Source organism: Anopheles merus, chromosome 3R (assembly GCF_017562075.2).
Source record: "Anopheles merus strain MAF chromosome 3R, AmerM5.1, whole genome shotgun sequence".
NCBI lineage: Eukaryota > Metazoa > Arthropoda > Insecta > Diptera > Culicidae > Anopheles > Anopheles merus.
Window position 1 is genome coordinate 37,974,046 of NC_054084.1, and position 14,112 is coordinate 37,988,157.

At 41.9% G+C, this 14,112-nt stretch overlaps 2 protein-coding genes across 11 annotated transcripts in view; both read left to right on the forward strand.

The window, feature by feature from the left end:
• LOC121597302 (RNA pseudouridylate synthase domain-containing protein 2-like) overlaps positions 1–14,112 on the forward strand; it is a 196,744-nt gene that overhangs the window by 137,874 nt on the left and 44,758 nt on the right. The window lies entirely within an intron of this gene.
• Positions 999–1,947, forward strand: LOC121597303. The gene is made up of 2 exons (XM_041922961.1): positions 999–1,141; positions 1,235–1,947. Exons 1-2 carry the CDS (start codon positions 1,097–1,099, stop codon positions 1,892–1,894), a joined length of 705 nt encoding a protein of 234 aa, XP_041778895.1. The 5' UTR covers positions 999–1,096; the 3' UTR covers positions 1,895–1,947.

A 14,112-nucleotide genomic window follows, 5' to 3' on the forward strand; every position in this document is an offset into this window, starting at 1 on the left:
TTAAGCACATCCTGGCATTTGCCTGGAATATTTTTCTCTGTAAACCCTGTGCTGGTGACCTTACCACCGATATTCAGTGGAAGCGTGTGTGAGAGTGGATCGTATTTTCGTGATTTCAATTCCCTTAAATTACGCTGTCCTCGATTCGACCAACCTTCGCTCAGCCCTGATCTCTGATCGAATCGTGAGTTTAATTTTCTAGACCGCCCACGCCTTCTGTCCCTTTTGGACGGGGGTCGACTATTTCCCATGTGGTCTCAACATCATAGCGAAGAATTAAGGAAGTATTCCACTGAGTCAGGATTAATGTGGTTCATTACATAAGCTTCTTTTTTCCTTTCTTTCCCGGAAGGTTATCGTCTCATTGACGCAATATTACATCTTGTGATTTTGGAAACAGAAAAAAATGCTTCCTTGGTATATAGCTGTCACTGAAGAGTTGGAACGAGATGGTTAGTGTTTGACACGCTCTGCTTCGATATATAGCCACGGGGCAACGAAAATTGTCTCGTCATTAGTCGTTTTGCCGATAAAGCGTAATTATCTTAATACCACCCTATATTGCTTGTTTTATCAGCACCGTGCTCTCTGTACCCGGCGGTCCGAAGTGTGTGTGTTTCTGGTACTATCTGCCAATAATGCTGAAATGATTAGACAAGCGGTCCACCTACCCATGCGAAGGGGCAAACCATTTCCTAATCAGCGCCTGGTGCTCGCCACGATTATGGTGGTACTGATCGGAAGGACTCGAAGGAATGAGGCTGTTCCGAATCGAAGTTGGCGATAAAGGTTAGCCTAGCTTTAGTTGAGTTCGTTCGAGTGGGAACGCGCGGAGGGCAGTGACAAGCGGAGCAGTAGATGATGTGATTAAATTAAGGGCACACAAATTGGTGGGTCTCGAGAATTTGTAAAATGCTCCACAATTGGTGGTGCGCCGGCGATAAGACGCCGGGCGATCGTATCGGTCAGTTTCAAACGATATCCGGTCAGCGGTAACACCCTTTAAACTGCATTGTGTTACGAGGTTTGGGATTAGTTTGAAAACAGTCGCTCTCCGAGGTGGAACCGATTCGCGGAAAGAAGTAAATCAGTGACCATGAAGAGTTTGTTCGTTTGTTTGCTGCTGGCCCTGGCCGGTCAAGTGAGTGTCCCATTAACAAGGGTGGTTTTATTTTGTTTCTATTGCATCGATTGGTGATTGGTTTTGCTTTCTTGATTGTTTCGTTTCGTGCAGTCGCTTGCTCAAAGCCAAGATGAGTTCGTGGAGTATCTGCTGGAGATCCAGTACCAGGCGGAAGCCATCCATCAGCTGATGGAGGGTACTTTCGACAATGTCCGTTTCTCGATGAGCGACCAGCTGGTTGAGCTGAACCGTCAGTTGATTGGCCGCATGAACGAAGCCCTGGAGGAGGTCGAACAGATCCGTGAGGATACGGAAGCGTTCGTTGGAGAGTCGTCCGCTCCTGCTACCTGTGTTAATGTAGCCACCGCCAACTGGGCTATCGAGATCGAAGGAGTCGGACAGGCTCTGTCGCGTTGCGCCAGCCGCGCTAACATTCAAATCACCTCGCGTACCGCCGATGTTCATGCTGCTCTGGAGGCCGCTCAGGTTCAATCGACGGAGCTGCAGAACATTGTCGTCCGCGGATTCATTGACTGGAACGCGATTGACTACACCGAGCAAATCTCGGCTATTGTGGGTGCTCAGATTCAGGACAAGTACGACTACTTCACCAGAATCACTCAGCCCAACTTGGAGCGCGCTCTGCAGGCTATTTTCGATCTGGATGATAACCTGCTGCCTGAGATCGTGACCTGCGTCGATCGCGGTGTGGAGCGTTTCAACAACTACGGCCGTGTCATCCGCGACACGCTGTTCTTCTGCTCGCAGTAAGACATGTTGTAACGGAAAGAGTAAGAATAGCAATACACAAACATTAAAATATATGTATAAAGAATCGATTGAGTCGCGAGAAAGAATGCTGTTTATCAACAAAACCATTGCAAAATCATTCCTAAACATTCAGCTGGACTGGCAAGTGTCATCAAATAATTAAGCCGTTATCTTTCGATTTGTTGCTTACGTACGAATCATTTATTGATGTTTGTTCATCACGCATGTAAGAGGCGCAATAACTGTTGGAAAATGCATGGTTATCGGTTTTGCCACGGCATAACAATTTCTTCGCGCGTTTTTTTCCGTTTTCTTGATTTCGTTTCGATGGTAAGGTTCCTTAAGGTTTTTATACAATCCGCCTCTATCATGCGCATTATTCCACCCCTCCCAATTGACCATTTGCTACCATTCAAAAGGTCAAGCGTAAGATGCTCACTCGATCACTTTCTACCGGAGTGGAGCGGCTGGTGACAGTTTTGGAACATACATAGCGTGCATATCATCGAGTCCGTAAATTTTAGCGGATGAATGAAAAACTTAACCAACCGTAAGCGTATGCAAGCAAGCGTATATGTGTGTGTGGGTGTGTGCATGCGTTAGTTTGACGGTAGCGTGTTCGTGTGTGGGCATATCGGTGCGCTTCAACGCGTGTGGCAGGAAGTGAGAAAATTCGCCACGCTTCCACTTCCGCCCAGCTGGGCAGCAAATTCCCTCCCTCGGCATGGCGGCGACAGACAACGACGGCGGCTTGACGCGATGGTGGCGCTATCATACGCGTCATAAGCAGCGGGTTTCGGTCCCACTCTCAATGACACTGTACGGGAAAATCCGGTATGTCCGCTAGTAGCTATTCCCGAACGAGACCGGCTGATCGTCTAGCTGTCGGACAAAATTTGTCTGGCTGTCTGATGGTGAAATGCTTGCTTCCTCGCATTTATGGATTTTGCTCGTGTTGCAAACATGAGGAGGATCGGGAGTGGTCGGAGAGGTAGATTGTCCGTCTCGCGTGCAGCATCCAACTGTTGGTGTGAAGTTATTTATTAGATAATAAACAAAATTTCATTACGTCGGCGTCGCGCTCGGAACGCATCGGCCTGTGAACCAGCGACCTTTCTCCACGTTTGCTGGACCATCCTCAACATTGTATCGGTCAGATTGCTAGGCAAGGTTTTCTTGACAGCAGTTAGACGCAACGCAATCCTCGCGACAAGTGTGTGCGTATAGCTTTTGCATCAACTTATTTGCGCGTGGTTGTGTAGTACAGGTGTTGTTTGCATGATGTTTTGACGCAAATGATGTTCGATCGTTAAACTGGTTGGAATGTTATAAGTTTAATGTCAACGTTAAGTAAATTGGCATTTGTGCACTATTAGGTACAACAGTACATGAAAAAAGAAACTTAAAAAAAAACAAAATGTATCTAATAATAGCGTAAAATTATAACTGTCCCGTACTGGTGCTATCCATTTTGTCCGTTATATCTAATAGCTGTTGAGTTTTGCTGTTGTGTGCTTTATTTGAAGAAAAAAACACGCCCTAATTCTCGTTATAATCCAGTACGATGACCAAACAGGAAACCGCACTACCACGTCTGGCTTGGAAGGAAAATGAGAAAACAAAACGTAAAGATCAGTAGCCATCGCCCTCGTAAAACCTAACGAAGGAGCGCGGCCATTAGCATAACTGATGACATTGCACTTAACCCCTCTATACCGCGCTCGCTCCTGTCTGTGTGTAGCTGGGCTGAGTGGGAGCACTTAGAATGTGATCTCTTGACCTGTTTGGGTGTGCTATTTTCCCTGTAATGTCGGGATTGATCGTTGCTTTCTCAAAGCTTTCTAGGACACTTCATTACAACTCAAAAAACAAAGATGAATGCAATGTTGTTGTGATGATGATGATAGTCAATTGCAGGCGGCTGTGCATCCATAGCCACATAATGTAAACTTTATGATGCTAGGTAGCAAATTAGGGGTAGGACATTTACATATAAATTATTAGTTACTATGTTTCATCCTTACATTATAATAGCTTTGACTTCACACTGCTTAACCCTTGTACACGCAATAAAGAAAAATCATTAGAGATTTAAATTCTACGTAGTTGTTTGTGCCGTTTTTGCAAACAAGTTTTAATCACTCGGGGTACAGAACTTTTCGCTTGCTATTTACGCCACAGATGGCATCGCGATGCTGTGGCCAATCAAACTGATACCATTATTTATCGACTCCGGATGGGTGGTGCATACAATTGTTTGCTCGCCTGAGTTATTTATTGATTTAAGCTGATAATTTTGCATAAGTACATCAATATATGGAAGTAATTTTATCGCTATTGCACTTAAGCTTGTCGCTGTGCATGCAGTTGAACATGTCGAGTTCAAACTGCTTTAAAATTAATCCCATTGCTTGCTTTAATGATGATGCCGATCACGGTAGCAACTGTGGTCATCAAATAAATTGGTTATTCAAGGTCAGCAACGGTGGAGAAGGAATTGATAGTTTAAAATTTTATAATTTTAAAACGCTGGAGACAATTTGCTGCTCGTAAATCATAACATATTGGGAATGAAATAAACTTGTTAGATTACTCACTGTAATGCCTAGGATTATTAGGGCCATGTTTATTACAACTCTACTTCACTTTATTACATTGCTACGGCTTTCATGTGAGAAATCTTGCTATTGCCAATCAATGCGACACACATCGGTGTAGCGCATGATTTATCGAAGGACAAATGTTGTAGCACCAGGTCACAAGTGGTTCCAACTGGTTGAAATTTGTTTAATGGCACCGACGTGACTCGGAGGAGCAAGAAAGATCGTTTAATTCTAGCAGGCAATTGACTTCTGATCTTCGGTGGAAACAATTTATTTCGACGGCACTGTCATCATATCACCGTTTCGCTGCGTTGTATCGCCGGCTGGAATGGGACATGCTGGTCGAAGCGTGACTTAAGTAAATTGTACTGGTTTGACCTTTATGCGAGATATGAGACGGTAAACATTCACCGGTCAAAGGCTTTTCACAAGGTTTGGAAGATGTTTTTATTTTGGATTTTGAGTTCTTCCATCACGTCATGTGATTATGGAAAGTAAGAAGACAGCAAAACTATTTAATGTAATATTTAAAAATATATATACATATAGTATATATATATATATATATATATATATATATATATATATATATATATATATATATATATATATATATATATATATATTATATATATATACATATGTATATATATACATACATACGATAATATGGATACAAACAGCAAGTATGTTAAAACATTTGATGTACAGTCGATTTTCAAACAATATATTTTATTAAATTTGGCGTTCAAAATCAATATACGACCTGTGAACTATTTCCGGTTTCAATAGTCACTCAATGGTTAGCATCTTTAAGCAGATCTAAGCGTTATGTTTTCGTAAATAATCACATCGTATGTACAAGGAGCTACTGAGTTATTCAGGTTTGTGAGAGTGCTTCGCTAGAAGGGGCAATAAGAAAATATGATTCGATTCGCAGAATATCGTTCCTAGAATTCAACAGCATAGCATTTCCCCGTTGAGCTAATTTTATGACTAGCATGGAATTGTTTATGTAACCAGTAGTCGATAGGCTGCTGTTGAATGGTACTGCAAATATCAAATCTACAACAGATGATGTGCTTCGAGCATGGCTCATAGACAGAACGGTGTGGTGTTATTAAACCTAATCCTATTGTAAAGGATTGTATGTATTCATGCCTGATTCATTGTTGTTGTTAGAAGGAGATATTTCACTTGGCTTAACGTCGTCAATAACTTTCGGGCAAATTGATGCCTTTATGCTGCATCTGAATGATTGGGTATGAACAATGGGATGAGATGGAAGATTGTTTCAACTGAAATATTCTTGGAATGAACCTGAATCAGAAAATTCAAAACCAAGTACAGTACCGAATAAACATGGATGTTAACAATTCATACAGTCTTTCGTAGCCGTAGTCGAGCCACTGTTGCTTCATTTATTACGTCAATAGTGTGATTGTTTCAAATATCATACAAGCTACCCAAATGACAATCCGTGTACAAAAGTATTTTTTAATAAAACATTACAATACAGCAAAAACAAAGCAGAACGCGCTTCGAGAACCACAAGCAGAAAGCAAGCAGATAACGAACATCTGTTGTTTGGAAGCTCCGAAGCTGTTGCATAATTATGCTGATAATTTCATTTATCTTGCTGTGGTGTTTGGTGCCTTTTGGCAACAGTCAAAACGACCCCGCAGCTTGTTGTACCCCCGCTGAGGGTACCATCATGGTGAACGATTGCTTCACGGGCCCCAACAGATTGTTTGTATGGTGTGAGCGGTTTCTTTCACTATTATTCCTGCGAGCCATTTAGATCGTATTTCAAATGCTTCCGTTCTAGTTGTTTTGCTCGAATTGAAATAAGTGCTGGCTTTCATTCGGCAGAGGTTGCTGCAACGACCCGGTAAAGATTAGTTATAAACCGACTTCACCAGCTGGATGAAAACAATTTGCTCGATTTCAGCTGTTTCCGGCGAAGTGGGGAATCATGCTCCCGGGTAAGGGAGTAATGAAGTGAGAAATAATAAAGATTGAAATATTTGACGGAAGTGCGCATCAGATTAATGCGGGCCTCAACCTTACGCCCAATGCGTTTACGAAAATCTATTTGCGCTTATTGAAGTGCAGGCAGGCTATGTAGTTTGGTTGCTTACCTTTAATTTTCCCATTTGTTGTTTTGGGCGTAATTTTCGCGATATCGAGTAACATCTTGCCTCGGTGAATAGCATTCAGTAGATTAAAGTTCAATACACCTACTACGGGTAGGCAATTATTTAGCACGCACGTTGAAACTAACGATAATGTTAATGGCAATAGCAATGGTTATTGATTGAATAAATGGAAAAAAACAAACGTTAACTGGATGGATATGTTTTCATAAATGGGATATAATATTTGATTGATTTGCCTTTTTGCGCTTACATTTCAGCTTATGTTAGTTGTCTGTGGAAAGATTTATGTATATCTTTTTATCCTATGTTTTTAATAACGTTAGTGTTCAATGTTAGCAGTGTTTATGTGTGCTTTCTCGAATATAAACTGTAATTATGGCACCAGCGAAACATTTGCAATAATCATGTTTAATGAATAATAGTATTCAATCAATCACCTAAGAGTAATCTGCTCAATAAGTGATTCGTTGAGCACAATCAGTCGAGTACCACCTGTGGAATCATCAATCAAGCAGTGCCACTTTTTAAACTTTTACTGAAACTATGCTACTTTTACTTGAATAGTTGGCCCGGTTGGCTGGCTCTTGTGTTGCACTGGAGCCCTTGAACTAGTGAAGCATCCCAAAGGGCCCGGGTAACGTTTGCTTGCCAAGAGAACACTCCACTAGCGTCTCGCTGTGCAAACACTCCATTGATAAAGTTGATGATGTATTGAACAGAATAGACAGTGTTTCTACAGTGTACCATCGTATAATGTTTCGCTAGGTCATGGACACATTTCCTGGTTTATGAACGCACGTTGCTCTGTCGTTTGGTTCCCTTTCCAATCGCTTCTTGGAGCTCGTTCAAGTTAAGAACAAAACACTCGCCCGGTGGAGGATCTGCTGCTTGACAGCAATTAATGCCTACGATTGTTTTTGTTCGTTGTTTTGTTCGGTTTAGTTATTTTCTCTCCTCTTTTGTCGGTGTTACAGATGTGTTTTTGTCACATACTCCATTCCGCAAGGTGTAACACAACCAGTGCAGTCGCGATATCGATGGTTAATCTGAATAGAGTGAAACTTCTGTCACGCAGCGCGATTGCGTGTCCATCAACCAACTGTCATTTGGACAGGCAGGCAAGCCAGATAAACGATGCAAAAATGACTCAATACGCTACCATCATGGTACGCAGAACGAAATGTTACTTTCGCCCTCAAGCGAATGGTGACTGTTGATTGAATGGAGGAAAAGAGAGACACGCAGACCAGGCTAGTCGCTTAATATATTATGCTAGAAGGTTTAAATATTTAAAATAATTACGACAAACAGTTTGCTGCCATCGAAGGTCGCCGGTATGGAAATGTAATTCATTCGTTAGCACTGGACAGGTATCATTACTCGTGAATAATTATCTTGCAGGATACTCTGGATTTCCAGCAGCACCCTGTTTCCCGGGAAGGTCGGATGGATAGTAGGTAGAACTTATCGTACAAGCAGCAGTCAGAATCATTTATTGATATGGAAGATAGGCTGCTGTTAGATGCAATCACGATCGCACCAGGGTCGCATACCGCTATTGGGTAACTTGAATAACCTAACCCACACACTACCTCTGCTCGGCGACATTCGGGCTCGTATTGTGTGTTTGAACTGGTCTTACGATGCACCTGGCCTGGCAAAATTTGAGCAGTGTGTCATATTCATTAATAATTTGCCCGCTGCGTTCAACAGAACCGGATAGAAAGACACACACCATTAATCTTGGAGAACTGTGGATGGAACATCATGAAATACCATGAAGCAATTACAAGTGCTTGAATGTTGGTAAGTTGGCGCAAAATGTTACTATTGAATTTAAACTCTCGCATAATATAATTTCAAACCCTTTGGAGTAATCAGTAATCAACAGAGGCAACTAGAAATAAGTTGTGTAAATATAAGCTAGTTGAAAAAAAAAATTAAAAAAGCAAGTGCAACTCTCCTGTTCTTACACAATTGCGGCCACCACCAACAAAATCTACCAACTATCTGATGGCGAAAGGGGCATCGTCACGAAGTGACCAATGCATACCGCCAACTAATAAAGATTATTATCTCACTTGGTTGGTCAGGTCAGTACAGCTTATTCGTGTAGGTACGGTGCATGTCATCGTGCGGGAAGGACAGATATACAGTCGACAATCTGAAAAACTCAAGAACGCTTGTTTATAATGAGCCTGATTGAAGATGAGCCGGAATTTATGGCTCTACGTGGTGGCCTGGTGAGCTCAGCCTTACACCGTGGCTTACGATCCAAACGGCTGAATGACTCAAACGTCGTGCTTTTCAGTTTGCTTGCTTATTTATAGATAGCTGTCGTGGCATGGTCATGTTATATCCGCATTGTGAGTTCCAGTTTTAGAATGAATATGTAGAAAATATGGTTGTGCTTAACGTTGAGTTTGACATTGGTTTTTAATCGAATAAGTTAACGTTTATTCATTATTCGTATAATTCTTGCTAATAGTCTTAAAATTATCAATATCATGTTGATAAACTGCCAATGTGCAAAAGTTATTCTAAAGAACATCATATTTTTTAACACCTTTAGAATGTCCATAAATGTATTTCAACTTTCACTTGTTTGATGTAAACTTCCGCTAAGCAAAGTATCCATCTGCCTGTAAGTTAGTCTACCCGCAGTATCGAAACCGAAGCAGCAACACAGCATGGTCGTTGCGGCTGTTAATGAGCGTTGGATGATAAGGGATCGTCAAAACTTTTCCCATCTTCATTTTGGGCAGTGCGTAAGCACTCTGGCCCTACGCAGAGCAAGGCAAATCGGAAATGCTCGTAATGAAAAATCATCTCGTACGGTACCCTTGGAGTACTTCCGTTTTCCGATTAACCACATGCTACGGGGGTGAGTGAGCTTTCGCTCTTTTTGGGTTCGTTTATGTAGCAAACTAGTTACAAAAACGCTGATTCAATAACGGACCCGTATGTTGGGTGCTCGGAATCAGAAACTGCTTTTCCACGCCTACGGGGCCCTGCCTTGAGATTGACCACACGCACAAGTTTGCAAATGCAAAGCGAAAGGAAGGAAAAGTGAAGTCAACGAGTGTTCGGTTCGCTTTCGGTGTCGGTTGAAACTAGTTATCAACATTTCTAACGCTCCTTCCACATACACAACACAAGGTTCTCTCCGTTAAATTATGCAAAAATTCTACCTCAGCATGTATGCTTTTTTGTGTGAGAATACCAACACCACAGCAGCACAAAAATCACGGTAACCGGTCAAAGCTCTTAACGGGCCATGTAGAATTTGTGCAATCGGGCATCATCGTGCTTTAAATACAGGCAGACTCCAAGATAGTCCAATTTCCAGATAGGCACAACACGCTCACACAATACCCAAGAACGACAACGACCTCCCAAAAAACCGGTTGATACCGAAACGCTTGTCCACCGTCCACCAGTGCGTCAATGCGCGCAGCATAGGTGTGGTTAGCAGTAGGCTTTGCCAGGTCGTGTTTTCTTCTGTTATTGGATTCGGTTGACCAGCTAGAACAAACTTATCTTCATCGTTGCCGAAACTGCATACGGTTAATGGGGCAAAACGCAGGGTCGTGGGAACGTGCGGTAAAGCCATCGTCTGATAAGCGGACTCACATTTCCACAGCCCATTTGCAGAATCCATGAACTGTGCGATCAATGACATTGTCTCTCTGACGTTTCTGGCTAGCTTCTCGGCCCTTACGGGCGCATAAGCGGTTTGGTGCGATATGGATAACGCTCGTGGCTTTCGCCGGTGTTGTCGCAGCCGCTTTGGCCGTTGTTGGATGTCGTAGATCGTGCGAGCGTCTTTTGTGGAAGTCGCAGGAAGCATCAGGCAGAAAGCGGGGCGTCAGTGTGGCAGTAATTTACGACCTATTGGAATCACCCGGGAACTTCCCGGTCCGCCAACTTTGAGGCACTTGAAAACCGGCCCTCTCGAACGGTAGCGATTTGTTCGATTGGTTGACCTTTTTTCTGTAATTCTGAAACCTTTTCTTTCCCACCTGCATCCTCCGCTGCTAGTTTCGCTCATCTTTTTTTTGCCTGGTACCGGGCTGAACAAATCTGTGTCGCTAACAGCAGTACGAGGGCCCACGCTAGTTGGGACTGGAAAAGGTCTCATAAAAGTATGATTTATGCTAGTCCATTTCGATGCTTGAGTGCTTGCCCAAAAAAAAAAGAAAAAAGAAAAATTGCGTTCCAGGGGGTGGCGATCGAGATAAAGTTGCAAGTGAATCCATTTGCCACGGATACGGAACAGTTTTAGAAACTTCCGTATCAGCTTCACTTTTTTATGATATTTCACTTACCTGCAAATGTATGTTAAACCCACAAAAAGGGTGGGCTTTCCGATTGTAAGCTCCAATCTCGATTCATCCGGTGTGAACTTTTTGCTGGAAAGTTTTTCGGACATAAGTAGCGAGTGAATTGTTAACCTACTTTGGCAATTCTGGAATATTAAGTACAAAACTAATGCTAAAACTACCTGAGCGGTGGTGATCTGCTTTGCTTTCGAGTTTTTGTTTTGGATAAACACTACCGAAAGGTTTCGTAAAACCTCTATCCTAACATTTTGTAGGCATGTTTTTAAACATCCATATAATGAAAGATTAATAACAATGTGTTGAGTAAGAGTATTTTTTGCATTTCATCTTAATTTTATGAGTTCATGACTAGCAAATATTATTGCACGACAAGCTGAACGATAACAAGCTTTATGTCCATATTTAATTGATTGACTGCGACCAAAATTATGGCGTATCGATCAAGTACCCGCACTGACCGTTTGTTATCTTTTTCTGTTCTGTTTATGCTTGTATTTCCATAGCAAATTAATGTGTTTGCTTCATTTATGAAAATCAACCCATCGTTGCTTCGCCATTGGTTGGAATTTGTTTTCAGAGTAAATGCGACACACTAATGAGTTGTTTTTGTTGTATTTTTTTAAATGAAGTGGTTTGCATCTCATAATGAAGAAAAATAATAATAAAAAAGATTGAATGGTTGTTTACAAGTGTTAATTCGCTACGCATTTTAATTTGTAGTCAAATGGCTATACAGTCGCCTTACAACATTGTATGAATGTGTTATCATATTTTGAGAAATTTAACAAAGGAATCTATCGTCATAATTAATTAAAACTTATCCAAATTTGACTTTGTATCTGAATGAACGTTATAAGTTCAATTCGTGTACATAACTTTTATTGTTTTTCCGTAAAAGTTTTTACTTAATTTTTACTAAATATACTTTTTTTCAATCAAAACGAAATTGTTCCGCAATGTTCCTGTCAATCGTATTACGCTTTGATTTATCAGTCTTTAAGGTTCAAACTACAACATCTTAAAAGCAAACCTTATCTTAAGGAATATAATATCTTTACGATAATTACCACTATCTGCAATCGTGCCATTCTGCCGGTCGTTGACTCGACTAACGACGCGATCAAATTTAGCAGTGGGCACGATCAATGCGCAACGATTCACGTTTACATTTTGTCTTGATGGTTTTTTAAAAGATCACGTTTTGCCGCCCTGCGCTCTCGTTGGGGAAGCCATTCTCACTAGAACCCTCTGCTCGCGGCGATTGGGTACGCATCGCTATGCGGCAGCTGTACGGACAACCTTCAAATCCTGTCGATCTCGAACTCCATGCGACCAATAAAAACGACGATGAAACGTTTGTAATAACATGAGCCCAACACAATTATTGTGTCCTTCTGTATAAAATAAGCTGTCTGTTGTGCAGCACGCATCGTTTCACTTAGCGCACATCAACTGCCAGAGTGTGATCAGTTGGATGAGCGCAACCAGCGCTAGCGCGGACAACCTGTTTGGACATTACGGCCATTGGATAACCTTTCGCTTCCCATCTCGTTACTTGGATTAATTTGCCCGCCCCGGTCCCGGACCGGTGTCCATGCGGGTTTTATTGCGAAACACAGTAGATGTAAGAATTTTCAAGCAACATATTATTCGTCACCATTCAGGTTGTGTGCGGCGCGCATCTTCTTCTGCAGAACGGTTCAATAAACGCAATTGCGAAAAGAATGAGCAGAATGTGCTGTATGTTTCCGTCCATACCGTAACAGCAGCGGGGTAAAAAGTTACAGAAATAGATACGCTCTAGAATGAAGGCAAGAAAAGGCCTGTGATTCCATATCGAGACAGTCGTTCCAAAGGGAGATGACCGATCAGGCAGGGTTTGGTTCTGATCCCTATCCATTTCATGTACTTCTTTGGTGTAAGTGCTGTTATTATTTCTCTTGTTTTGTTTGTCACAAATTACCTACTATTTACGACCATCAACAATCAACAAGGTAGTAAACTGTTTATCAGTTGGAAAAGTTGCGATTTGCATCATCTTTAACCATTACCAACCGAATAATTTTGTCATGATTTTATAAGCTCCGTGATAATTAAACTTCATAATAAAGGTAACGTTGTTGCAAAGCATTCCTTTTTACCCTAACTTATTGACTCCCAAAACATAATCATGAAAATAATTATACCTTTTACAAAAAACCTCATCTCATCTCTAGGGGATTCAACGCAACGCAATTTTCCTTCTATTCTGTTCCTTAGCCCCGACACAAGTGTATCACACCACCGCGCGAAAGCGTATTCCTTTTTTGTCCCAAAGCCAGCATCGTTAGTGGTTGTTCGTTCCCTTTTCGTTTGGGTTATGGTTTGCTCTAATGAGCATTGTCTCCTCCCGTCCAGCCACGATCGGTCTACCTTTGCTCTACCCGCAAAAGGGACACTACCATAACCGTCTTTTACAAGCATTTTGTGTGTGTGTTTTGTTTGATCCCGTAAGAACTCGTTCTACGGATGTTCTTGTTCTGCTATCAGCTTTACTCGAGTCGTGCGTCGAGCTACCTTTTTTTCCCGGCCAAGGGCATCCGGATGATACGTACCGGTTAAAAACGGACTTCACGTTAAGTGTCTGCGGTGGTGGGGCGCACTGTTGCTGCTGCTGATCGCCTTAAGTTTGCGAAAAGAAACGGCTAAAAAACAACATTGAAAATCACAGCTGTCTTATCGACAAACCACGCACTTCAGTTGCATCATTAAATTCCTTTCTCTCTCGACGACCAGCATAAAAGCTGCTCCGTTAGCCGATGCTACTTCCTTCGGGTTAGCTGCTACAGTTTAAAACCAGTCGCAACGCAACCATCAACCCTGTAGCCGGGATGAAAAGCTTTCGTACCTGTGAGAATTTTTTGTTCTGCTTTTCTTCTGCCTTGCCACCCTAGTTGCCATTTTAGTACTTTATTCAGCAAGAAAATTTTATTGCATTTAAGACATTTTCGCTTTCTTTTTTTTATGTGGAAAACGTCTCAAAAAGATAACCTAACACTCTGAACGTTCCCTTGGGTTCGTACCACTGTTAGTTAACCTTCTCACTGTCCGTCATATTTGCCCACCCCCCTCTT

Excerpts from the sequence above, each read along its gene's own strand:
- LOC121597303 (XM_041922961.1), top strand. The coding sequence starts at position 1,097 with ATGAAGAGTTTGTTCGTTTGTTTGCTGCTGGCCCTGGCCGGTCAA. Across the intron at positions 1,142-1,234 it reads TGCTGGCCCTGGCCGGTCAA|TCGCTTGCTCAAAGCCAAGA; the intron begins GTGAGTGTCCCA and ends CGTTTCGTGCAG.